Below are 25,649 nucleotides of genomic sequence, written 5' to 3'. Positions count from 1 at the left end.
GAATTGTAATAATTCTAATTTATTTAGGCTTAATTGTCTTAATTTCCATGTTAACAAAATAAAGTTTTGGCTTGGTCTCATAGGTGATAGGCTTTATACAGGATTAGTAACTGTCGCGTTATAACGTATCCTTCCAGGGTACAATCGGAATCCCCTCCCCACACATACTTTATTTATAAGGGGTTATATTGCCCCTCCATCGCAAAGCGTGCTTCAATGATGGGGGTGGTCTCGCGTCATGTGATCCCCAAGCTTCACCGAAGTCCTTTGTTGATGGTGATACACAAAACCTCACTAGGACATTGTCTGGGTAAATTGCTACAACAACACAATATATTTTCGCCTTTGCTGGGATTGTGTTGATGAAGGAGGGACATTTTAACAAGGGATATTTTCCGCTGGGATAAAATAGAGAAAGGCAAGCACGTCAAAGGTAAAAGCGACAGTCAAAATAGCCCATGATCGCACACCCTATCTGTACGGCGATCAGTCGAGCGGCCAGTAGAGTCAACCCGACATTTGATTTATGCAATTTGTGTGCTAAAGTCCGAGATAATGGTGTTTTTTCTATGGCTATCCTGGGAGAAAATCCCCTTTCTGCGTTGGAGATGAAACCTTTTTTTTAGCCGTGGGTGAAACCGTTTGCAAATAACATCGCGTTTTGTTCGTTGGGTGTCCATACACATCTGGTGGATTCGTTGAAATATTTCTGCAATTTGAAAAAAGCATAGGTTAGGAAACATAGGAAACGACAGTGTGCCCATTCTACACAGCATTGTAAGCATCATGTCCAGAGGATATCCCCTCTCATCTCACGGACCCTCGGCAGGCCGTTTTCTCTTCTTGGTCCTCTGCCTTTTGGCCGTCTCTACACTGCCTGGAGCACAAGCTTCATACTCTCAGAGCAGCGAATGTGTCTCGGGAAAAGGCAAGGGCTGCCTCGGTGAGTATCAACACATTTACTTTATCACTTCACTTTGACAAAACAAGTTCTTATAGGGAAATCATTTGGGTTTATCAAACACTTTATGTGTTTTTGCTACATAGGACCCTGGAGGTAGGTAATCTCTCATTGCTGAATGAACGCTGCTCGGTAATTGGGCATCCTTGATCACCAGACAAAGAACATCATGCTCACTTAGTCTGAATTAGTCGGAAATACGGCACTGAGTGGCCCTGCTTCATAAGCGGAATCACTGTGGATCAATGCATGTTTTTTGAGAAATTAGATTGGATAGGCCTATGTGTATTTGGAGGATGCCTCGATCTGTCCCCTCTGATGAGGTGCATGCAGGGAAATAATTTCCATCTGTGAACCCCACCCTGGATTGTGCTGCTCTCTTTGGTTGTGTTTCATTATTAAATGGAAACTGCCAGTGCTCAGTTTCCTGATTAGGAGTAAGGACTTTTGTTTGTATACAGTGTCATCATTGGTCAAATTGGGGGGTGGGATTCCACCATCAGGATGATCGGGATGGAAGACAACATTCAGTGTGACTTTCAATCAATCACATTTATTTATAAAGGCCTTTTTACATCATCAGATGTCACAAAGTGCTTATACAGAAACCCAGCCTAAAACCCCAGACAGCAAGTAATGCAGATGTCGAAGCATGGTGGCTAGGAAAAACTCCCAGGAGCCAGGAACCTAAATCAAATCAAAATCAAATCAAATGTTATTGGACACATACACATGGTTAGCACATGTTATTGAGAGTGTAGCGAAATGCTTGTGATTTTAGTTCCGACAGTGCAGCAATATCTAACAATTCCTCAACAGATACCTAATACACACAAATCTAAGTGGGACACTGTGAAGTCCATGGAGAACAAGAGCACCTCCTCCCAGCTGCCCACTGCACTGAGGCTAGGGAACACGGTCACCACCGACAAATCCATGATTATTGAAAACTTCAACAAGCATTTCTCAACGGCTGGCCATGCCTTCCGCCTGGCTACTCCAACCTCGACCAACAGCTCCGGCCCCCCCGCAGCTCCTCGCCCAAGCCTCTCCAGGTTCTCCTTTACCCAAATCCAGATAGCAGATGTTCTGAAAGAGCTGCAAAACCTGAACCCGTATAAATCAGCTGGGCTTGACAATCTGGACCCTCTATTTCTGAAACTATCCGCCGCCATTGTCGCAACCCCTATTACCTGCCTGTTCAACCTCTCTTTCATATCGTCTGAGATCCCCAAGGATTGGAAAGCTGCCGCAGTCATCCCCCTCTTCAAAGGGGGAGACACCCTGGACCCAAACTGTTACAGACCTATATCCATTCTGCCTTGCCTATCTAAGGTCTTCGAAAGCCAAGTCAACAAACAGGTCACTGACCATCTCGAATCCCACCGTACCTTCTCCGCTATGCAATCTGGTTTCCGAGCCGGTCACGGGTGCACCTCAGCCACACTCAAGGTACTAAACGACATCATAACTGCCATCGATAAAAGACAGTACTGTGCAGCCGTCTTCATCGATCTTGCCAAGGCTTTCGACTCTGTCAATCACCATATTCTTATCGGCAGACTCAGTAGCCTCGGTTTTTCGGATGACTGCCTTGCCTGGTTCACCAATTACTTTGCAGACAGAGTTCAGTGTGTCAAATCGGAGGGCATGCTGTCCGGTCCTCTGGCAGTCTCTATGGGGGTGCCACAGGGTTCAATTCTCGGGCCGACTCTTTTCTCTGTATATATCAATGATGTTGCTCTTGCTGCGGGCGATTCCCTGATCCACCTCTACGCAGACGACACCATTCTATATACTTTTGGCCCGTCATTGGACACTGTGCTATCTAACCTCCAAACGAGCTTCAATGCCATACAACACTCCTTCCGTGGCCTCCAACTGCTCTTAAACGCTAGTAAAACCAAATGCATGCTTTTCAACCGATCGCTGCCTGCACCCGCATGCCCGACTAGCATCACCACACTGGATGGTTCCGACCTTGAATATGTGGACACCTATAAGTACCTAGGTGTCTGGCTAGACTGCAAACTCTCCTTCCAGACTCATATCAAACATCTACAATCGAAAATCAAATCAAGAGTCGGCTTTCTATTCCGTAACAAAGCCTCCTTCATTCACGCTGCCAAGCTTACCCTAGTAAAACTGACTATCCTACCGATCCTCGACTTCGGCGATGTCATCTACAAAATTGCTTCCAACACTCTTCTCAGCAAACTGGATGCAGTTTATCACAGTGCCATCCGTTTTGTCACTAAAGCACCTTATACTACCCACCACTGCGACTTGTATGCTCTAGTCGGCTGGCCCTCGCTACATATTCGTCGCAAGACCCACTGGCTCCAGGTCGTCTACAAGGCCATGCTAGGTAAAGCTCCGCCTTATCTCAGTTCACTGGTCACGATGGCAACACCCATCCGTAGCACGCGCTCCAGCAGGTGTATCTCACTGATCATCCCTAAAGCCAACACCTCATTCGGCCGCCTTTTGTTCCAGTACTCTGCTGCCTGCGACTGGAACGAATTGCAAAAATCGCTGAAGTTGGAGACCTTTATCTCCCTCACCAACTTCAAACATCAGCTATATGAGCAGCTAACCAATCGCTGCAGCTGTACATAATCTATTGGTAAATAGCCCACCCATTTTCACCTACCTCATCCCCACAGTTTTTATTTATTTACTTTTCTGCTCTTTTGCACACCAATATCTCTACCTGTACATGATCATTTATCAATCCAGTGTTAATCTGCAATATTGTAATTATTCGCCTACCTCCTCATGCCTTTTGCACACATTGTATATAGACTCCCCTTTTTTTTCCTACTGTGTTATTGACTTGTTAATTGTTTACTCCATGTGTAACTCTGTGTTGTCTGTTCACACTGCTATGCTTTATCTTGGCCAGGTCGCAGTTGTAAATGAGAACTTGTTCTCAACTAGCCTATCTGGTTAAATTAAGGTGAAATAAAAAATTAAAAAAAAAAGTAAAGTAATGGAATAAGAATATATACATGTAAATATATAGATGAGCAATGACAGCAGCATAGGCTAAGATGCAATAGATGGTACAAAATACAGTATATATGTATGAGATGAGTAATGCAAGATATGTAAACATTATACAAGTGGCATTATTAAAGTGACTAGTGTTCCATTTATTAAAGTGGCCTTGGAATAAATCTAGAGAAGAACCAGATTTGACCTATGGTTTGGCCTATGCTTGACGACATTAGAGATGAATGGAAACACAATGTGGATATATTTTGCCCTGAGTGTTCCCATGGCATCTGTTTTTAATGGAGGCCTATATGTATGGTATTCGTTAAGTAACCTAGGGTTTTACTTTTCATTTCAATGTATATACGATTTATATAGAAGAGCATGTCGGCGAAGCTTTCCTGGTAAAACCAATCGTCGTTGTTTTCCTCATGTTAAGCTATTTGTTTACTTTCGCTACTCACCCGATTCACTTCCTTCAATAAACAGAGCCATTCCTTTTCCCTGTGGTCCTGGTTGTTCTTCACTGCTCATGAAAACAACCTATAATTGGGTGCTGATCAGGCTCAGAAAACCCCATAGCAGATGTGACCTTAGCAACCATAAATCTCCCAGATATAAAGGGTAAAATTCCTTTCAGAATTTAATGGAAAATACAAGCACCATATTTCCTGCCTTTTTTCAGTGTATTTATCTTTTCCATCATTTTCAGGTTGAGGCATTTAGCTGGATCTAGGTCACACAACTGATAATGTGGGACATGGATTAAGCTTGACCTGATATTAGACTACTTCTAAAAAATATCTGACAAAATTTACATTTTGGAGTTAACTGTCCCTTTAAATACAGTGAATTGTGGCATTTCCCCACTTCCACTGAGACACACTGATTTTATTTGTCAACGCATGCATTGATTGGGTTGAATTCAGTGGAAGCATGGTTGTTGTGAACCTGCACTGCTGCGCTGCTGTAGCCCAGTTGGTAGAGCATGGTGCTTGCAACAGCAGGGTTGTCCGTTTGATTCCCACGGGGGACCAGTGAAATAAAATGTATGCATTCACTACTGTAAGTCGCTCTGGATAAGAGCATCTGCTAAATGACTCAAATGTCTCTGAAGAACAACTATTGGTAAAACAGCAATAATTACCATACTTACATTACTAATGCTTCTATAGTGCTGGTCAGGATCAATGCTGTTTGACTGAATTCTAGGCCTGGTCCTGCTCAAATAAAATAAAATGTTATTGGTCACATACACGTGTGCAGCAGATGTTATTGCGGGTGTGGAGAAATGCTTTTAAATACTCTCTTGACTACTGCAGTGTTTTGAAGACTTCTGATCCTATACAGTGGTGCTATTTCTTGATTACAGAGGAGTTTTAGGTCAGGACCCGTATTTAAATCGTCTAGCTTCAGGACCCCCGGGGGTGACTTTAATGAGGAAATGAGCCGTTTGGTCAATAGTCCTTTATGTCAGGGTGACTGAGATGGGGGATAGCTGCCTTTATAACAGAGACTGGGACCATTGCCTGAGTAACATTTTTACATTCAAGTAATTTAGCAGATGCTCTTATCCAGAGCGTTTTACAGTAGTGAGCGCATACATTTTCATACTTTCTTTGTACTGGTCCCCCACAACCCTGTAGTTGCAAGTGACATACTCTACCAACTGAGCTACTCAGGACTGCCTATCAGTAACAGACTGGTCTATTGAGAAGAGGAGCTAATTGTTAGGAATGGCTGATGATAATCTTTGGCCTGGAACTACTTTGCCTCCCATTTGTTCAAAGGTTGGGTTATTAGACCCTGTGGCGCGTTTACCTGTCTCAAGCTATTGGATTAGCAGCATACTATTGCCTTCCTGGTTTTAGACCCTCTTCTTACAGAGAAGGTCTTGGGAATAAGCCTCTTGGGAATAAGACTCTTGGGAATAAGACTCTTGAGAATAAGACTCTTGGGAATAAGATAACACCAAGCTCCTATTGCAGATCATATGTGTTGAAAATGGTTCTCTCACATGGGGACTGGCAACGAGAACAGAAGGGAACTTCAGGTCAAACCTCAGTGCAGTAGGATTCTTCCATTCCATTCCCATCACCTCTCCTTTTCTCTCTCTCTCTTTCCCTCTCTCCTATGTTTCTCTTCCTCGCTCTCTCTGCACCCCCCCCCCACACACACACAACCCCCACCCTCTAAAACTCACAGGCCAGGGGTTTTTGCAATGTCCTGCCAGTTGATAGGAAGGCTAGGAGATAACGCTGTTGACCCCAGGAGGATGTAAATGGCTGCTGTCCAACCTGCCTGGAAGGCTGGGAAGACCTTCTCACTCCTCCATTACAACTCTGTGTTTACCTTTCCTCCAGAGTCAACCACTCTCCCTCAGGGTGTCCATGAACCTAGAGTAGTTCTAGTACAACAATCATTTCCCACTCCTGCTGTAGTTATCAAAGCTAGGGAAAAAAACAAAATATACTGCAACTACATGTCAACAGGGGGAATTAAACAGTTTACTGAAAGCCTACCGGTTGTACAGCACTGGCTTTGTTTTCACTAAACATCAGGATTACGTAACACATCATTCCGTACACATTGTGATGGCATACCTGGCTCTGTGCTGGTAAGCATACCGTGGCTACCTGACATCCTCATCAATCCTATCAGTGATGCTTCTTACACATAATGTGCTTCAGCTCCCGATGAAAGATTCTCACATTGCCTTCTCCTCCAATCTTTTCTGCTCAACTATCTAGGTCCCCGTTGATCGTACTTGGCTTTGGACTCCGGTGATCATGTAATGCCAAGGAATTTGTAAATGAGGGCCAAATGGTCCGAATGACTAGTGGCTAAATTTCTCAGTCCAGTTATACTGGGCAGAGACTGTAGCACAATGCTCATAGCACTGTCTTTCTCAATGATGTGTAGCTAAGCTCTCTCTGTATCCGATCTCTCATTAGTAGACCCATTGACGAAGTGATGAGATTACTACTATTGATGTGTTGTGGTGAAGCAGTTCGGTGGCTATGTGCTGCTAACGACCCGCATCTTCGCTCTTTTAGTGTCATTGATTTTTGCTTCTTCCTCTGGCATATACTACCCAGTATGAGATATGTTCAAGTATATTTCTGGCTAAAGGGGAAGCTTGTTATTGGCTTTGGAGCATATACAAGTGATGAAAGTCATTACTGGAAGGAGTGTCCGTGAACTCTTGAGTTGCCAGGAGTTAATTAACTTTGGTTCATACTGGATTTTAGCGTGGAAACTGATTTACTCAGTTTCATGGTGAAACAAAGCATATTGATTTGGAATCCAGGCTAACAGTATTTAAGGTAAGATACAAATGAGGGAAAATCCTGTGTTTGTGTACAAATGTGAGTGGGAAGTTGAGGGTGTGTTTTGGAACATGGATTATACGAGCATAGCTATACAGGGTTTCACACTATTTCATATACTCTTAGTAAAAAAAGAGTTTAGGCTCAATTATTCATATGTTATTCTCAAAGATAGAAAAGCTATATCACATGGATACTAGTAGACTACACTAGATACATTGTCAAAAATATTTAGATGGTTTTATTGTAAACTGGAAAATATATCTCTACTTTATTTCTTTGTAAAATAATGGTATTTCACTGCCTTGCTGATAAGAACACCTTTATTTTTCACAGATGCGTCTGAGAAGAAGAGTGACCTGAGAGTGTGTGACGCTGTAACATGTCGTTACGGGGGAACCTGTCGAGAGAACGGGGCTGATCTGAAATGTGTCTGCCAGTTCCATGTAAGTAACACAGTGGGAAAAATGCTATCATGTTCTCTGTTGTGAAAAAAGACTGCCATCACCATGAGTAAGAAAGCAAGCAGGAATGGCTTATCCAAATGTGGCACAACCCTTTGCCATCCGTTAGCATGGCGTTTGCTTATAAATTATTTCTGAAGTCTATGGGCATTTAAAATGTTATGTGCGCTTTCCGGTTTCTGTCCTCAGAAATGGTTAGGTCTAGGCTATGATGGTTCAGTAACTCTTAACACCCTACCATTACCCGTTGTGTTCCAGTGCTCTAAGAAGTACATCTCTGTTTGTGGGTCCAACGGAGACACCTTCCAGAACGAGTGCTTCATGAGGAGAGCAGCGTGCAAGCAGCAGAAGTCCATATCACAGGTCTCTGAAGGGCCCTGCTCTACCGGTGAGTCAGGATGCAGCAGACTGATCACTTCTGTCTCACTCTGAACTGTCCCTAGTCATTGCCTTATTACTCATTTAGATTAAAGCTGAAACTAACTCATTTTCTATGCTCTAACTCACAGATGGCAGTTCCGGATCAGGCGACGGAGGTAAAGTGCTGTAACTTGTTCCTGCTTCACTTTAATAAGTTGGACTTGCCAACCCATGTTACAATGTTACAGAAAGAGCTTGCTAAAAGAAAAGCTTTGCAAATCCAAACACTAATGGAACAATATTAACTTTGTTGACAGCCAACAGCACATTTCTGTTTTACTCCTTTCCTACAGATGATGAAGGATCAGGCACAGGCAGAGGGAAAAAGCCTACAAAATGTGGCACCTGCAAGTTTGGGGCAGAATGCGATGTGGACTCTGAGGATATCTTGTGAGTACTTTCTTCTGGAATTATACCCTTTACAGAAAGACTTCACTGTATGTTGCCTATAAAATAAATCAGGCAATGTTTTTTAGAACCCAATTCATACAGGCCCATTTTTGCCTCGTCCTTTCCAGGAAAAGCTTTTTATATCTCCCGTGCACATGTCGGCACGTTTAGGAGTGTGACTCGACGTGGGCTGATGTGGTGGATTTGAATAAATCCAGTAATTATACACCAACTCAAAGAAATCCATTATGCTTTAGACAGGTCCTAAGAAACATTATAAGACTAGTCAAATGTATTTTTATAAGATTAGAATGGCATATTTTGAGTTGAATTATGCTACTGGTCTGTGCATCCTATAGGATACATGGCTGTATCCATGCACAGGAAATCAATAGTTATTTAGTTCATTAAACAGACAAGACTTACCCTGATCACAGTAAACACACATATATTTTACAGTAGGCTAAGACTATAATGAAATATAACAGAATAAAATACAAATAATACATTTCCCATACAACTTACATCACGGCAGCATGTGGAACTGCTGTCAAATAAATTAAAAAAGTGATATTTTGAAACTGAACCCATGATTTTATTATCCACGTTTTGTATACCTGTTGTATATTTTCAACAGCATGTGAATTTCGTGTTTATATTTCAGTTGATTTAAACATTACAGCATGCAAATGTTTCTGCTTTTACAGTTGATTTAGTACATTACAGCATGCTAAATGTTTCAAAAGACCTACAGTTGATTTAAATGTTTCTGATCAGTGATATACCTACAGCTACATTGCAGCATGCTAAATGTTTCTGATCAGTGATAGACCTACGGTTGATTTAGGCTACATTACAGCATGCTAAATGTTTCTGATCAGTGATAGACCTACAGTTGATTTAGGCTACATTACAGCATGCTAAATGTTTCTGATCAGTGATAGACCTACAGTTGATTTAGGCTACATTACAGCATGCTAAATGACCTAGTTGATTTAGGCTACATTACAGCATTACAGCATGCTAAATGTTTCTGATCAGTGATATACCTACAGTTGATTTAGGCTACATTACAGCATGCTAAATGTTTCTGACCAGTGATAGACCTACAGTTGATTTAGGCTACATTACAGCATGCTAAATGTTTCTGATCAGTGATAGACCTACGGTTGATTTAGGCTACATTACAGCATGCTAAATGTTTCTGATCAGTGATAGATGAGCTATACCACCTCCACTTATCTGCCCAGCCAGATAATTAACCAAATATACAGATGGATATTCAGTGAAGCAAAATCACATTGATTGATTTAGACAAGTCACGTGATTTTGGTCAGGAGAAGGCCTAGGCCTCTAAGCGACTGTGAGTGAAGAGAAAAATTATCCACTTGTTAAGTTACATAACATGCTGGCAAAATGTTCTGACCAGTGCTAATGAATGAACCAACTAGACAAGGTGATCACGAGCAGCACTCACCTCAACTTAGCTAACATTTCCACAGCCTAATTGTTGCCTAACTAATATCCAAACAGAGAATATTATGACATTGATTGATCCCCAGACTTGTCTCAAAGCAACACAAAACGGTGCTGAAATAGTTGCTATTGCTTCAAATGTATTATAACAATTAGATGACTTTGGGAGTTTCAGTAACCAATAATTTGATGCCTTCAATTGCATTATTCTACTTTATTCCAGTATTTTTGTCATTCAGTAATACTTATTCCCACAGTAATTATTTATGGATCCATCCAGTTGTGGTTAAGAAAACAGTGTGTGTGGTGACATGCTTCGCAAAGTTTACAACTGCCAGGAGGATAGTAGCAACGGGCGCTGCCTAGCAACCAGAGCATAGTGCGCGCCAATGCTGCCTCAGTATTACAGCTACATTTCATACTGAGCCATAGGCAGAACTTTATCGCAGTCATGGCTAGGTCGGTTTGCGGAAATAAATGTTTTGGCTTTGATATCGGCAACTCTGTTCAGATATAAAGAAAAGGTGGAAAAAGTTGGTGGGATGCTAAAGTTGTTGGAAAAACGTATTGGTTTTAAAGGTATGTTATTGTGCAACCAGTAGTTTCTGAAAGGGGGACTTCTTTATTTGGGTCGCAATTATCTGAATCCTTAGCGACCGCTAGTCCTCCTTTCAAATCTTCTGTTATTTTCTCCATATACTGGGGTCCTGGGTTGTCACATTCGATTCCGTTTGATTGATGGTGTATGTTTAGAGCTTTTAATGTTGCAGTGTTAATGCAGTGTTAATGCAGTGTTAATGTAGTGTTAATACAGTGTTCATACAGTGTTCATACAGTGATTATTAAACATATGTTTATATAAATGTTTTCTTCGACACCCAGGTGCATGTGCAACATTGACTGCAGTGGCCATAATGACAACCCGGTGTGTGGAACAGACGGAAACTCCTACAGTGCCCCCTGTCACGTAAGAGAGGCATCGTGCTTGAAGCAGGTGAAGATTGACGTGAAGCATCTGGGGAGATGTCCAGGTAATGTCACATTTTCATCTTAAAATGTCATTTGGAAACATGTAATTTTAGGTCCAATATACTGCATTTAGCCTGCATTGCACTGCATTATTATATTGTATTGTATTATAAAGAGGATTATTTCAGGGGGGAAAAACATTGGGCTTTCGATTGATTTCATTTATTTTTCACAGTCTCAGGGAAAGAGAACCTATCACAATTTTATATTTGACTGAGATTGTTAGTGTAGATGATATAAATCCTTCATGTTGAATACAATGTCCTGGATATCCTCCTCATCCACAGTATGTTTCTGTTGCAACAGTTGTTTCTGATATTTAAAAAGAGTTGCCTGATCCGCAGCAGTTTTTGATGAAATTCCGTAAATATAAAAATAAAACTGTCCTTCCTTCCAAATGATGACCTTCCCATAATGTCGTGATTATACATCCGCCACTTTCTCCACACAGAAGACACACAGCCAGTGACCTGTCTGATGGATAGTGAATGTCAAACTCTGATGCCTCTGCTTGCATTGTGGGAAATGTAGTATTGGTGCACAGGAAGGGCAATTAAAATCTGATCCCCACTCCAATTGGTTGATTGATTCTCATATCTCCTCTGTGTTTCTGTTGCCAGTTCTGATGACCGTGCATCACTCTACACAGCCAGTGACCTGTCTGATGGCTAGTGAATGTCAAACTCTGATGCCTCTGTTGTGAACACAGGAAGGGCAATTAAAATCTGATCCCCACTCCAATTGGTTGATCACTATGCTATGCTACAGTATACGGTGGTGGCTAAGTCTATTCGGTTCACCTCTACTTATAACATCATTATACATCATTTACATTACATTTAAGTCATTTAGCAGACGCTCTTATCCAGAGCGACTTACAAATTGGTGAATTCACCTTCTGACATCCAGTAGAACAGCCACTTTACAATAGTGCATCTAAATCATTTAAGGGGGGGGAGAGAAGGATTACTTTATCCTATCCTAGGTATTCCTTGAAGAGGTGGGGTTTCAGGTGTCTCCGGAAGGTGGTGATTGACTCCGCTGTCCTGGCGTTGTGAGGGAGTTTGTTCCACCATTGGGGGGCCAGAGCAGCGAACAGTTTTGACTGGGCTGAGCGGGAACTGTACTTCCTCAGTGGTAGGGAGGCGAGCAGGCCAGAGGTGGATGAACGCAGTGCCCTTGTTTGGGTGTAGGGCCTGATCAGAGCATGGAGGTACTGCGGTGCCGTTCCCCTCACAGCTCCGTAGGCAAGCACCATGGTCTTGTAGCGGATGCGAGCTTCAACTGGAAGCCAGTGGAGAGAGCGGAGGAGCGGGGTGACGTGAGAGAACTTGGGAAGGTTGAACACCAGACGGGCTGCGGTGTTCTGGATGAGTTGTAGGGCTTTAATGGCACAGGCAGGGAGCCCAGCCAACAGCGAGTTGCAGTAATCCAGACGGGAGATGACAAGTGCCTGGATTAGGACCTGCGCCGCTTCCTGTGTGAGGCAGGGTCGTATTCTGCGGATGTTGTAGAGCATGAACCTACAGGAACGGGCCACCGCCTTGATGTTAGTTGAGAACGACAGGGTGTTGTCCAGGATCACGCCAAGGTTCTTAGCGCTCTGGGAGGAGGACACAATGAAGTTGTCAACCGTGATGGCGAGATCATGGAACGGGCAGTCCTTCCCGGGAGGAAGAGCAGCTCCGTCTTGCCGAGGTTCAGCTTGAGGTGGTGATCCGTCATCCACACTGATATGTCTGCCAGACATGCAGAGATGCGATTCGCCACCTGGTCATCAGAAGGGGGAAAGGAGAAGATTAATTGTGTGTCGTCTGCATAGCAATGATAGGAGAGACCATGTGAGGTTATGACAGAGCCAAGTGACTTGGTGTATAGCGAGAATAGGAGAGGGCCTAGAACAGAGCCCTGGGGGACACCAGTGGTGAGAGCGCGTGGCGAGGAGACAGATTCTCGCCACGCCACCTGGTAGGAGCGACCTGTCAGGTAGAACGCAATCCAAGCGTGGGCCGCACCGGAGATGCCCAACTCGGAGAGGGTGGAGAGGAGGATCTGATGGTTCACAGTATCGAAGGCAGCCGATAGGTCTAGAAGGATGAGAACAGAGGAGAGAGAGTTAGCTTTAGCAGTGCGGAGCGCCTCCGTGATACAGAGAAGAGCAGTCTCAGTTGAATGACTAGTCTTGAAACCTGACTGATTTGGATCAAGAAGGTCATTCTGAGAGAGATAGCGGGAGAGCTGGCCAAGGACGGCACGTTCAAGAGTTTTGGAGAGAAAAAAAGAAGGGATACTGGTCTGTAGTTGTTGACATCGGAGGGATCGAGTGTAGGTTTTTCAGAAGGGGTGCAACTCTCGCTCTCTTGAAGACGGAAGGGACGTAGCCAGCGGTCAGGGATGAGTTGATGAGCAAGGTGAGGTAAGGGAGAAGGTCTCCGGAAATGGTCTGGAGAAGAGAGGAGGGGATAGGGTCAAGCGGGCAGGTTGTTGGGCGGCCGGCCGTCACAAGAAGCGAGATTTCATCTGGAGAGAGAGGGGAGAAAGAGGTCAGAGCACAGGGTAGGGCAGTGTGAGCAGAACCAGCGGTGTCGTTTGACTTAGCAAACGAGGATCGGATGTCGTCGACCTTCTTTTCAAAATGGTGATAGCTCAGTCTATTAGGTTCACCCCTACTTATAACATCATTATACATGGTGATAGCTAAGTCTATTAGGTTCACCTCTACTTATAACATCATTATACATGGTGATAGCACCCCTACTTATAACATCATTATACATGGTGATTAGTCTATTCGGTTCACCCCTACTTATAACATTTATACATGGTGATAGCTAAGTCTATTAGGTTCACCCTACTTATAACATCATTATACATGGTGTTAGCTAAGTCTATTAGGTATACATGGTGATAGCTCAGTCTATTAGGTTCACCTCTAATTATAACATCATTATACATGGTGTTAGCTCAGTCTATTCGGTTCACCTCTACTTATAACATCATTATACATGGTGTTAGCTCAGTCTATTAGGTTCACCCCTACTTATAACATCATTATACATGGTGATAGCTAAGTCTATTAGGTTCACCTCTACTTATAACATCATTATACATGGTGATAGCTAAGTCTATTAGGTTCACCTCTACTTATAACATCATTATACATGGTGATAGCTAAGTCTATTAGGTTCACCTCTACTTATAACATCATTATACATGGTGATAGCTCAGTCTATTAGGTTCACCCTACTTATAACATCATTATACATGGTGATAGCTAAGTCTATTAGGTTCACCTCTACTTATAACATCATTATACATGGTGATAGCTAAGTCTATTAGGTTCACCCCTACTTATAACATCATTATAAATGGTAATAGCTAAGTCTATTAGGTTCACCTCTACTTATAACATCATTATACATGGTGATAGCTAAGTCTATTAGGTTCACCTCTACTTATAACATCATTATACATGGTAATAGCTAAGTCTATTCGGTTCACCCCTACTTATAACATCATTATACATGGTGATAGCTAAGTCTATTAGGTTCACCCATACTTACAACAGCGTTATACATGGTGATAGCTAAGTCTATTAGGTTCACCCCTACTTACAACAGCGTTATACATGGTGATAGCTAACTAAGTCTATTCGGTTCTGTGAGGGAAATTTCTGTTAAACCTTGCTGATGCTTGTATACTCAAAGGTATTTCCTTAAACTGAATTAGTTATGGCATTAAGGTTGAGATTGTTAAAGAAACTTGATCACATAAGATAGAAATGTGTGTGCCCTAACATCGGCCTGTTTCCCCCTGTCTTGTGTGTTCAGTATAGGAACCTAACTAGGGAAGAAGGTCCCTATGGTTCGTTCTGTGCGCACAGCCAAAAGCTGACCGGCGTGACCTATGGTTTCCTATTATTCAGACGAGAATGAACTGGTTCCTCTTAAACTACTGAAAGCAGAGCAGAGTGTTGTATCCTGCAAACCATTGATAAAGCTGTTGTCCTGGTATTTGTAACGTTTTTCTTCCGCTGAAGGAGAGGAGGACCAAAATGCAGCGTGGTTGGAGTTCAACATCTTTAATATAGACAATAACCGAGAACACTACAAAATACAAAACAACAAATGTTAAAACTTAAACTGTCCTATCTGGTGCAATGACACAAAGACAGAAGACAATCACCCACAAAATAATCAAAGAACATGGCTGCCTAAATATGGTTCCCAATCAGAGACAACGACAGACAGCTGCCTCTAATTGAGAACCAATCTAGGCAACCATAGACATACAAAACTACCTAGAAAGGAAAGAGCCCCATAAACATACAAATCCCCAGACAAAACACATAAATCCCCCATGTCACACCCTGACCTAACCAAAATAATAAAGAAAACAAAGATAACTAAGGCCAGCGCGTGACAGTATTAGCCTGTTGCTGAGCGAAAGGTTCATGCTTGTGTATGTGTAGGTGTGTATTTGTGAAACCATCTATCATCTGGGCAGACAGCAAAAGGCCCTTGCTGGCTAATTTATGAGGAACTATGTCTAGAGTGATTTCCTGTTTCTCGACACACGTACACACAGGATCATGTGTTTTGACTTAAATGTAATGTAAATGCATAAGACAAGACAGATTATATAAGGTTCCTGCACTTCTTATGTCATTTGAGCTCTCACCTTCCACCTCAGAGTGTAGGGTCGACCAGCTCCATTATTATCATTCTTAACAAAAATAAAGGTTGATTGTTTGAAGAAATAACAAGGTCTCTCTTCATCAATTAGAATTTACACGACAGTTCATCTACTTATAACAGCGTTATACATGCTGATAGCTAAGTCTATTAGGTTCACCTCTACTTATAACATCATTATACATGCTGATAGCTAAGTCTATTAGGTTCACCCCTACTTACAACAGCGTTATACATGGTGATAGCTAAGCCTATTAGGTTCACCCCTACTTACAACAGCGTTATACAATGCTTGAGATTCAAATAAAAAAACCTGAGATTGTTCTTTCTTCTGTACACTAATGTTACAATGCGAACATGACCCCAATCTCACACAGTTGGGATTTGGGGCACATTATTATGACCCAGGGACATTGGGCAACCAGCTGGTCAGAGAACTACAAAAATGTTTCTCCATTCTTATTAAAAAATCAGTTTCAAGCCATTTTTCCAATGTAGTTCTTTATCTGAGTGTGATGCCATACCACACAAAAAATGGCCCTATTTGAAATATGTCCCAAAATCTAGATCTAAAAGATCAATTTACACAAATAATGAACTGTTTTGTCCCACATATCACATTAATCTAAACGTGAATAGAATGCATCCCACCGTGGAAACCTAATAACTAGTTATAATATAATAATAATATATCCCATTTAGGATGTTTTGTCCAATATTCCACTATTTTACATATTCCTATAATGGAATGCTTACCGACTGAGCCACACAGTTATGGATGTTCCAATATTTCTATAGTATTCCTATAATGGAATTTCACATTGTATACAACCATGGTGATATTATTGGCAACCATGGTGATATTATTGGCAACCATGGTGATATTATTGGCAACTGTGGTGTTATTGCATTCATTCCCAGATAGTAATTGTTGTGCACACTCTGATATGTGTTTTAACAACATTTGTCATGTGACCCCTGTGTACAGTACGTGTCTATCTCTTCTTAAATCAGTTGCGAGGCATTTCTAATGACGGTGTAGTTGGCAGGAGGGCCATTAAATGCAGTGAAGCTGAAGCATGCCCGTGTCACCCTACATCTCAACAGGCCAAATTCCCCTCAAGTTAAACCCAGCCACACACCACTTATCTGTCATTTGTTTCATTGGGTAATGCAAATGAGCATTGCAAATGATTGCATGCATAACAATAACTGTCTGTCAGAGTTACCAGCAGCCTCGTACGATGACTGGTCAAAATAGAAACCCACCATACCCCTCACATTGTGTCTATGGGCGCCTTATTGTCAATGAGCATCCTAAACAGTACTGTAGGTTATTTGTTTGTTATAGAAATGGTAGGTGTCTTACTTGTACAACATCCACATCATATTACTGGTTTGTTGATCAACCAAATGTATTTTTATGATGATGAAAGCTTACTGCAATTGCAAATGTTGGACATGTACTATATTAGAGTCAAAATAGTATTTCTATTCTATTCTTGAGCTGGAGCTGAAATGTATGTACATTCCTATCTCTATCAAGCCAGCACTGAGTAATGGGATGAGACCATAATGTGACCGCGTGACCGCGTCACCGCTTGTTCCAGGCATACAATTAATGTGGGGCCAGTTTTCAGGCCTCTTATGATCAGTTGTATAATCCTTGTGATTACGGTTCTCCAACTCCTAGAACAAAGACCTGGAACACTGATTCCCTGAGTCACTCCAATTCAATTTCTCTTTATTTCTTACAGTAGAAAAACTATTTTTAAGGTAGCCTAATGAATTATTTCACATTTCAAATGCTGCTATCCCTTAAAGGGGAAGTAGATAAAGGGCCTTGTAGCAATACTGGGCAATGTCTGTGTTGCACTCGCAAATATGTGTCTTGTTTTCAGAAAAAGGGCAGAAAAAAGACAAAGACGATGGTAGCAAAAGCAAGACTGATCTTTTTGGTAAGGTTGCTCCCATTTTCCACACTCTGTTATGATGTTGTTATGGTAGTTGATTTATCTCTCAGACCATGGTTCATGTTGTCTATATGGGAATAGTGATGTTATGCTGTTACATCACTTCAAATAATATTTATGTTCGCCGATACATTTCAGTTATATTTGATTTGCAAATGATGACAAGGCCTAGCTCACTCATTAAAATGTATATAAACAATATCAATGACCGCGATTGTATTTATACCTTTAAAGACACGGCAGACATAGGGGAGGATAGAGCTTATGGAGAGATCCCCACCCCCTGCACAGAGGACTACGCCAACTTCTGTGAACACGGCCAATGTGAAATCAAGTATAGCATCCCCACATGCCGGTAAGATAATGTGGTGTCCTTTTTTGTTTTTTTTACTTACCTGCATATCGTCGCTGTCGAATGAAAACCTTGTAACTACATTTTTACAAATGTAAACATTTATTCAAAATAGTGTCTAATGTTTCATAATTGTATGTTTGTTAATGGGAAAATATGACATTTTTTTCTGTTTTGAAAAGGATGTTTTCATCTGACAGCAGCGATGTGCTCTGTGCCTTTTCTTAATTCATAGGTAATTACTGTGTGTGTGTCATTTCTCAGTGAACACCTGGTCATTTCTGTATCATGAAATTAAGTGCTACCTGGTTGGTTGACTTCTCAGGTGTGATTCAGGCTACACTGGCCAGCAGTGTGAGGAGATCCAAGACTTCAACATCCTGTACGTGGTGCCCAGTGGACAGAAACTCCACTACGTTCTCATAGCGGCCATCATCGGAGCCGTACAGATCGCCATCATCGTCGCCGTTGTCATGTGTTTCACAAGGTGGGTGTGTTCTCCAAAGTGACCTATGTGATCTTATTAGCACATTTATGATAGGCTTATAAAAGACAGAAACATGTCATCTGCTTATGTCATTTTTGTAAACAACATACCGTGGCATGAATTTGAAAGTCTGATGGAAGGTGCTATGCCAAATGGGTGTCATTTGAAAAAAGTGTATGCATACATAGTATGCTCATTTTGTAATTCATTCCATATTTCTTTAAGTTCTACAGTTCAGAACACTGTAATTTGAGGGCCAGTCAAAATGTAGAGTTTGTTGTTATTCATTTTTGCTTTTTAAATAGGAGGTGTCCGAAAAACCAGAGGGGACGAAGATAAACGCAGCACCTTGGACATTTTCCCTCTGGGACTTCATCCAGGATGATGTAGCTGTTTTTTTAATGCATTTTGGATTGCACCACATGGATCGCATTTTGATATCTGTTGTTTTGTGCCTTCTTTATTTTGAATGGACATTTATTATTATTTTTTATAATGGGGCCTTATTTTTCTCTCCCCTGTGGACATTTGCAGCTCTTGCTGCTTTTTTGTCAGACTGCTGCATTATAATTTTTTTCAAAGGGCAGAAAAAGGACAGCTATTTTTATCTGATCATCCATTGTTTGCAAGGTGGTGGTGGTGGTAGCTTTAGGCACACAAACCTTGGACACCGAGCTTCAGCTTTAGTGACTTTCTCTCAGTACATTTTACTTCTTTGTTTATGTTTTGTTTTTACAAAATTCAACTATATACCAAATGCAGTTTTCTATAAATGAGGTATAAGCTGATGTGTACAGTTTGTTTTGGTTACTTTTCAATATACCATTCCGGGGATGGAACACTTTTTCCCACTAGGTACTAATTTAAATGTTTTTATATATAATTTGTTGTTTTTGATGTTCTGATGTTGTTTGTATTATTGTTAATGAAATAGTTGTAAACATATTTGATTGTAGATTCTGTATATTGCATGAGCTGTGAAAATGTGTTTAGTGATGTCGTTTCAGTGGTATTAAAATATCTGTGTTCCAAACGCTCATGTTGTCTTCATATGAGTACAAATTACAGAACCAGAATGTAGTTATATTCAAGTAATGTTATTGTGATATTATTACATTTGTTTTATTATAGGATTGTAATATTGTTACAGTAATAATGGGTTAATGTCAAACTCAAATCATTTTTCAGATACAGTACATAACATACAATATTATTACATATGTGCATATTACATAATACACACAATATTATTCTGATTCTAAGAACTACACTGGTTATTGGGTTACTTGCAGTGTTGGGGAACCTACTCTGAAAATATAGTTTACCAAACTACCAATTACTTCACACTGAAAGAACTAAAGCTCCCCTTAAGACAAATATACTTTACTTAACTAACGTTACTTTGAAAAAGTAGTTCACTCCATCCAAACTACTATGTGATAAATGATCATATCGAAATCTGAAATGTCATAGACTGCAAATTGCAATAACAGATCACTCTGCAGTTTTTTTTGCCTATTCAACCTATTAAATACCAAAACTATGATTCAAGTAAGAATTTGTCAGGTCTGCTACTAAAACTATGATTCAGCGGGTCTGCTACTGAAACTATGATTCAGCGGGTCTGCTGCAGTAGGTCTGCTGCTGAAACTATGATTCAGCGGGTCTGCTACTGAAACTATGATTCAGCGGGTCTGCTGCTGAAACTATGATTCAGCGGGTCTGCTGCAGTAGGTCTGCTGCTAAAACTATGATTCAGCGGGTCTGCTGCTGAAACTATGATTCAGCGGGTCTGCTGCAGCGGGTCTGCTGCTGAAACTATGATTCAGCGGGTCTGCTGCAGTAGGTCTGCTACTGAAACTATGATTCAGCGGGTCTGCTACTAAAACTATGATTCAGCGGGTCTGCTACTGAAACTATGATTCAGCGGGTCTGCTGCAGCGGGTCTGCTACTGAAACTATGATTCAGCGGGTCTGCTGCAGCGGGTCTGCTACTGAAACTATGATTCAGCGGGTCTGCTGCAGCGGGTCTGCTACTGAAACTATGATTCAGCGGGTCTGCTGCAGCGGGTCTGCTGCTGAAACTATGATTCGGCAGGTCTGCTGCAGTAGGTCTGCTGCTAAAACTATGATTCAGCGGGTCTGCTGCAGCGGGTCTGCTGCTGAAACTATGATTCAGCGGGTCTGCTGCAGTAGGTCTGCTGCTGAAACTATGAGCAGCAGGTCTGCTGCTAAAACTATGATTCGGCAGGTCTGCTGCAGTTGGTCTGCTGCTAAAACTATGATTCAGCGGGTCTGCTGCTGAAACTATGATTCAGCAGGTCTGCTGCTAAAACTATGATTCAGCGGGTCTGCTGCTGAAACTATGATTCGGCAGGTCTGCTGCTGAAACTATGAGCAGCAAGTCTGCTGCTGAAACTATGATTCAGCAGGTCTGCTGCTAAAACTATGATTCAGCAGGTCTGCTGCTGAAACTATGAGCAGCAGGTCTGCTGCTAAAACTATGATTCAGCAGGTCTGCTGCTAAAACTATAATTCGACAGGTCTGCTGCTGAAACTATGAGCAGCAGGTCTGCTGCTGAAACTATGAGCAGCAGGTCTGCTGCTGAAACTATGAGCAGCAGGTCTGCTGCTGAAACTATGAGCAGCAGGTCTGCTGCTGAAACTATGAGCAGCAGGTCTGCTGCTGAAACTATGATTCAGCAGGTCTGCTGCTGAAACTATGAGCAGCAGGTCTGCTGCTGAAACTATGAGCAGCAGGTCTGCTGCTGAAACTATTAGCAGCAGGTCTTCTGCTGAAACTATTAGCAGCAGGTCTTCTGCTGAAACTATTAGCAGCAGGTCTGCTGCTGAGAACTAAGGGAAATTCTTGTCTACTTAACCTATCTTTATTTTATTTTTTGCAAAAGAAAATGTGTAGTTCCAGTAGTTGGATACACTGCAAAATAAGTAATTAACTACTGAAACCACTACCAAGATTTTAATTCAGTTAAACTACCACCAACTGCAAAATGTAGTTAAATTACTAGTTGAACTACATGTAGTTCCCTACTCCCCAACACTGGTTACTTGGTAGTGTAAAAAGCCATAACCTCAACATTAGAACTACAGTAAACACAATAATCCAGCAGAGGTAGACAAAGCCACTTATTGTACAGTGTCTCTGTCATACAGTGCCTTTGGAAAGTATTCAGACCCCTTGACCTTTTCTATATTTTGTTACATTACAGCCTTATTGTAAAATTGATTAAATTGTATTTTTCCCACAATACCCCATAATACCCCACAATACCCACAATACCCCATAATGACAAAGTAAAACCAGGATTTTATAATTTTTTGCTAATTTATTAAACCTAAAAACGAATATATCACATTTACATAAGTATTCAGTTAATTTGCTCAATACTATGTTGAAGCACCTTTGGCAGCGATACAGACTCGATTCTTCTTGGGTATGGAGTTACAAGCTTGGCACACCTGTATTCGGGGAGTTTCTCACATTCTTCTCTGCAGATCCTCTCAAGCTCTATCAGGGTGGATGGTGAGCGTTGCTGCACAGCCATTTTCAGGTCTTTCCAGAGAATTTTGATCAGGTTCAAGTCCGGGCTCTGGCTAGGCCACTCAAGGACATTCAGAGACTTGTCCCGAAGCCACTCCTGCGTTGTCTTGGCTGTGTGCTTAGGGTCGGTGTCCTGTTGGAAGCTGACCCTTCGCCCCAGTGTGAGGTCCTGAAATGGAACAGGTTTTCATCAAGAATCTCTCCTGACTAATCTCCATGTCCCTGCCGCAGAAAAACATCCCCACAGCATGATGCTGCCACCACCATGCTTCACGGTAGATATGGTGCCAGGTGTCCTCCAGAAGTGATGCTTGGCGTTCAGGCCAAAGAGTTCAATCTTGATTTCATCAGACCAGAGAATCTTGTTTCTTTTGGTGCCTTTTGGCAAACTCCAAGCTGGCTGTCATGAGCCTTTTACAGAGGAGTGGCTTCCATCTGACCACTCACTAACATTAAGGTCTGATTGGTGGAGTGCTGCAGAGATGACTGTCCTTCTGGAAGGTTCTCCCATCTCCACAGAGGAACTCTGGAGCTCTGTCAGAGTGACCATCCGGTTCTTGGTCACCTCCCTGATCAAGGCCCTTCTCCCCTGATTGTTCAGTTTGGTCGGGCAGCCAGCCTTTCCAAATCATGCTCAGTCAATTGAATTTACCACAGGTGGACTCTAATAAAGTTGTAGAAACAGCTCAAGGACGATCAATGGAAACGGGGCATCTGAGCTCAAATTCAAGTCTCATAGCGAAGGGTCTGAATACTTATGTAAATAAGGCATTTATGTAAAAAAAATGTCTAAACAACTGTTTTCACTTTGTCATTATGCAGTATTGTGTGTAGATTGCTGAGGATATTTAAAAAATATATATATTTTAAAATAAGGCTGAAACATAACAAAATGTGGAAAAAGACAAGGGGTCTGACAAGGGGTAGTAAAATGGCGCCGGAGCAGAAGTTTTACGTGCCCCCTACAGATTGTGTTTTTTTGTTTGTTTATCTGCGTTGTTTGTAACTTATTTTTTTTTACTATTTTTTGTACATAATGTTGCCGCTACCGCCTCTTATGACCAAAAATAACTTCTAGACATCAGGACTGTGAATTCCCACCATGACTAGCAGAATCCTTTTTCTTCTTTCATGACTCTGACGAGCCCAAGGCGGAGGATATACAGCTCCCTCGGGAACAGGCCCGACCCCAGTGATCTGCGTGAAGAGGAGGCGGAGAAAGAGAGGCCCGGTGGGTGGGCTGCCTTCTGAGGGGTAGGCGGCGATCGAATATACCCCCACTCACCTGAATTCTGCTCTCAAACATGCAATCTTTGGACAATAAAATGGACGAGTTATTGGGAAGATTAAACTACCAACAGGACATTAAAAACTGTAACATATTATGCTTCACGGAGTCGTGGCTGAAGGACGACAATATCAACATACAGCTGGCTGGTTATACGATGTACCGGCAGGATAGAACGGCGGCGTCTGGTAAGACAAGGGGCGGCGGTCTATGTATTTTTGTAAACACCAGCTGGTGCACAATATTGAAGGAAGTCTCAAGCCATTGCTTGCCAGTGGTAGAGTTTCTCATGATAAGCTGCAGACCACATTACCTTCCGAGAGAGTTCTCATCTATATTCTTTGTAGCTGTTTGCATACCACCACAGAGGCTGGCACCAAGATAGCATTGAATGAGCTGTATTCTGCCACAAGCAAACAAGAAACTCTCACCCAGAGGCGGCGCTCCTAGTAGCCGGGGACTTTAATGCAAGGAAACTTAAATCAGTTTTACCTAAATTCTATCAACATGTTAAATGTACAACCAGAGGGAAAATAACTCTGGACCACCTATACTCCACACACAGAAACACATACAAAGCCCTCCCTTGCCCCCCATTTGGCAAATCTGACCATAATTATATCCTCCTGATTCCTGCTTACAAGCAGAAATTAAAGCAGGAAGCACCAGTGACTAGATCAATAAAAAGTGGTCAGATGAAGCAGATGCTAAGCTAGAGGACTGTTTTGCTAGCACAGACTGGAATATTTTCTGGGATTCCTCCAATGGCATTGAGGAGTTAACCACATCTGTTATTGGCTTCATCAATAAGTGCATCTATGACGTCGTCCCCACAGTGACCGTACGTACATACCCCAACCAGAAACCATGGATTACAGGCAGCATCTGCACTGAGCTAAAGGCTAGAGCTGCCACTTTCAAGGAGTGGGACTCTAACCTGGAAGTTTATAAGAAATCCCGCTATGCCTTCCGACAAACCATCAAACAGGCAAAGCGTCAATAGAGGACTAAGATCAAGTCTTACTACACCGACTCTGACGCTTGTCAGATGTGGCAGGGCCTGCAAACCATTACAGACTACAAAGGTCAAGCACAGCCGAGAGTTGCCCAATGACACAAGCCTACAGGACGAGCTAAACTACTTCTATGCTCGCTTCGAGACAAATCATACTGAAACATGCATGAGAGCACCAGCTGTTCTGGATGACTGTGTGATTACGCTCTCCACAGCCGATATGAGTAAGACCTTTAGACAGGTCAACATTCACATAGGCTGTAGGGCCAGACGTATTACCAGGACGTGTACTGCGAGCATGTGCTGACCAAATAGCGAGTGTCTTCACTGACATTTTCAAACTCTCCCTGTCCGAGTCTGTAATACCAACATGTTTTAAGCAGACCACCATAGTGCCTGTGTCCAAGAACCCTAAGGTAACCTGCCTAAATGACTACTGACCCACAGCACTCAAGTCTGTAGCCATGAAGTGCTTTGAAAGGCTGGTAATGGCGCACATCAAAGCCATCATCCCAAAAACCTTAGACCCACTCCAATTTGCATACCGCACCAACAGATCCACAGATGATGCAGTCTCTATTGCACTCCACACTGCCCTTTCCCACCTGGACAGAAGGAACACCTATGTGAGAATACTATTCATTGACTATAGCTCAGCGTTCAAAAACATAGTGCCCTCAAAGCTCATCACTAAGCTAAGGACCCTGGGACTAAACACCTCCCTCTGCAACTGCATCCTGGACTTCCTGATGGGCCTCCCCCAAGTGGTAAGGGTTGGTAACAACACATCCGCCACACTGATCCTCAACACAGGGGCCCCTCAGGGGTGCGTGCTTAGCCCCCTCCTGTACTCCCTGTTCACTCATGACTGCACGGCCAGGAACAACTCCAACACCATCCTTACATTTGCTGATGACACAACAGTGGTAGGTCTGATCACCGACAACAACGACACAGCCTATAGGGAGGAGGTCAGAGAGCAGGCCTTGTGGTGCCAGGACAACAACCTCTCCCTCAACGTGATGATTGTGGACTACAGGAAAAAGAGGACCGAGCACACCCCCATTCTCATCAACAGGGCTGCAGTGGAGCAGGTTGAGATCTTCAAGTTCCTTGGTGTCCACATCACCAACAAACTAACATGGTCTAAGCACACCATGACAGTCTTGAAGTGGGCATGACAAAACCTATTCCCCCTCAGGAAACTGAAAA

At 42.3% G+C, this 25,649-nt stretch overlaps 1 protein-coding gene across 1 annotated transcript; it reads left to right on the top strand.

The window, feature by feature from the left end:
• The first annotated feature begins 235 nt into the window (after positions 1-235).
• LOC135522878 (tomoregulin-1-like) lies at positions 236-19,606 on the top strand. Its single transcript, XM_064949531.1, has 10 exons — positions 236-943; positions 7,624-7,733; positions 8,010-8,139; positions 8,261-8,287; positions 8,465-8,561; positions 10,920-11,068; positions 17,662-17,718; positions 17,968-18,088; positions 18,411-18,572; positions 18,878-19,606. The coding sequence occupies exons 1-10, from the start codon at positions 787-789 to the stop codon at positions 18,909-18,911; spliced, it is 1,044 nt and encodes a 347-aa protein (XP_064805603.1). The 5' UTR covers positions 236-786; the 3' UTR covers positions 18,912-19,606.
• Positions 19,607-25,649: the final 6,043 nt, after the last annotated feature.

This window comes from Oncorhynchus masou, chromosome 30, assembly GCF_036934945.1.
Source record: "Oncorhynchus masou masou isolate Uvic2021 chromosome 30, UVic_Omas_1.1, whole genome shotgun sequence".
Classification (NCBI taxonomy): Eukaryota; Metazoa; Chordata; class Actinopteri; order Salmoniformes; family Salmonidae; genus Oncorhynchus; species Oncorhynchus masou.
Note: the sequence above shows the minus strand (reverse complement) of the source record. Positions and strands in the feature narration are given on the sequence as shown.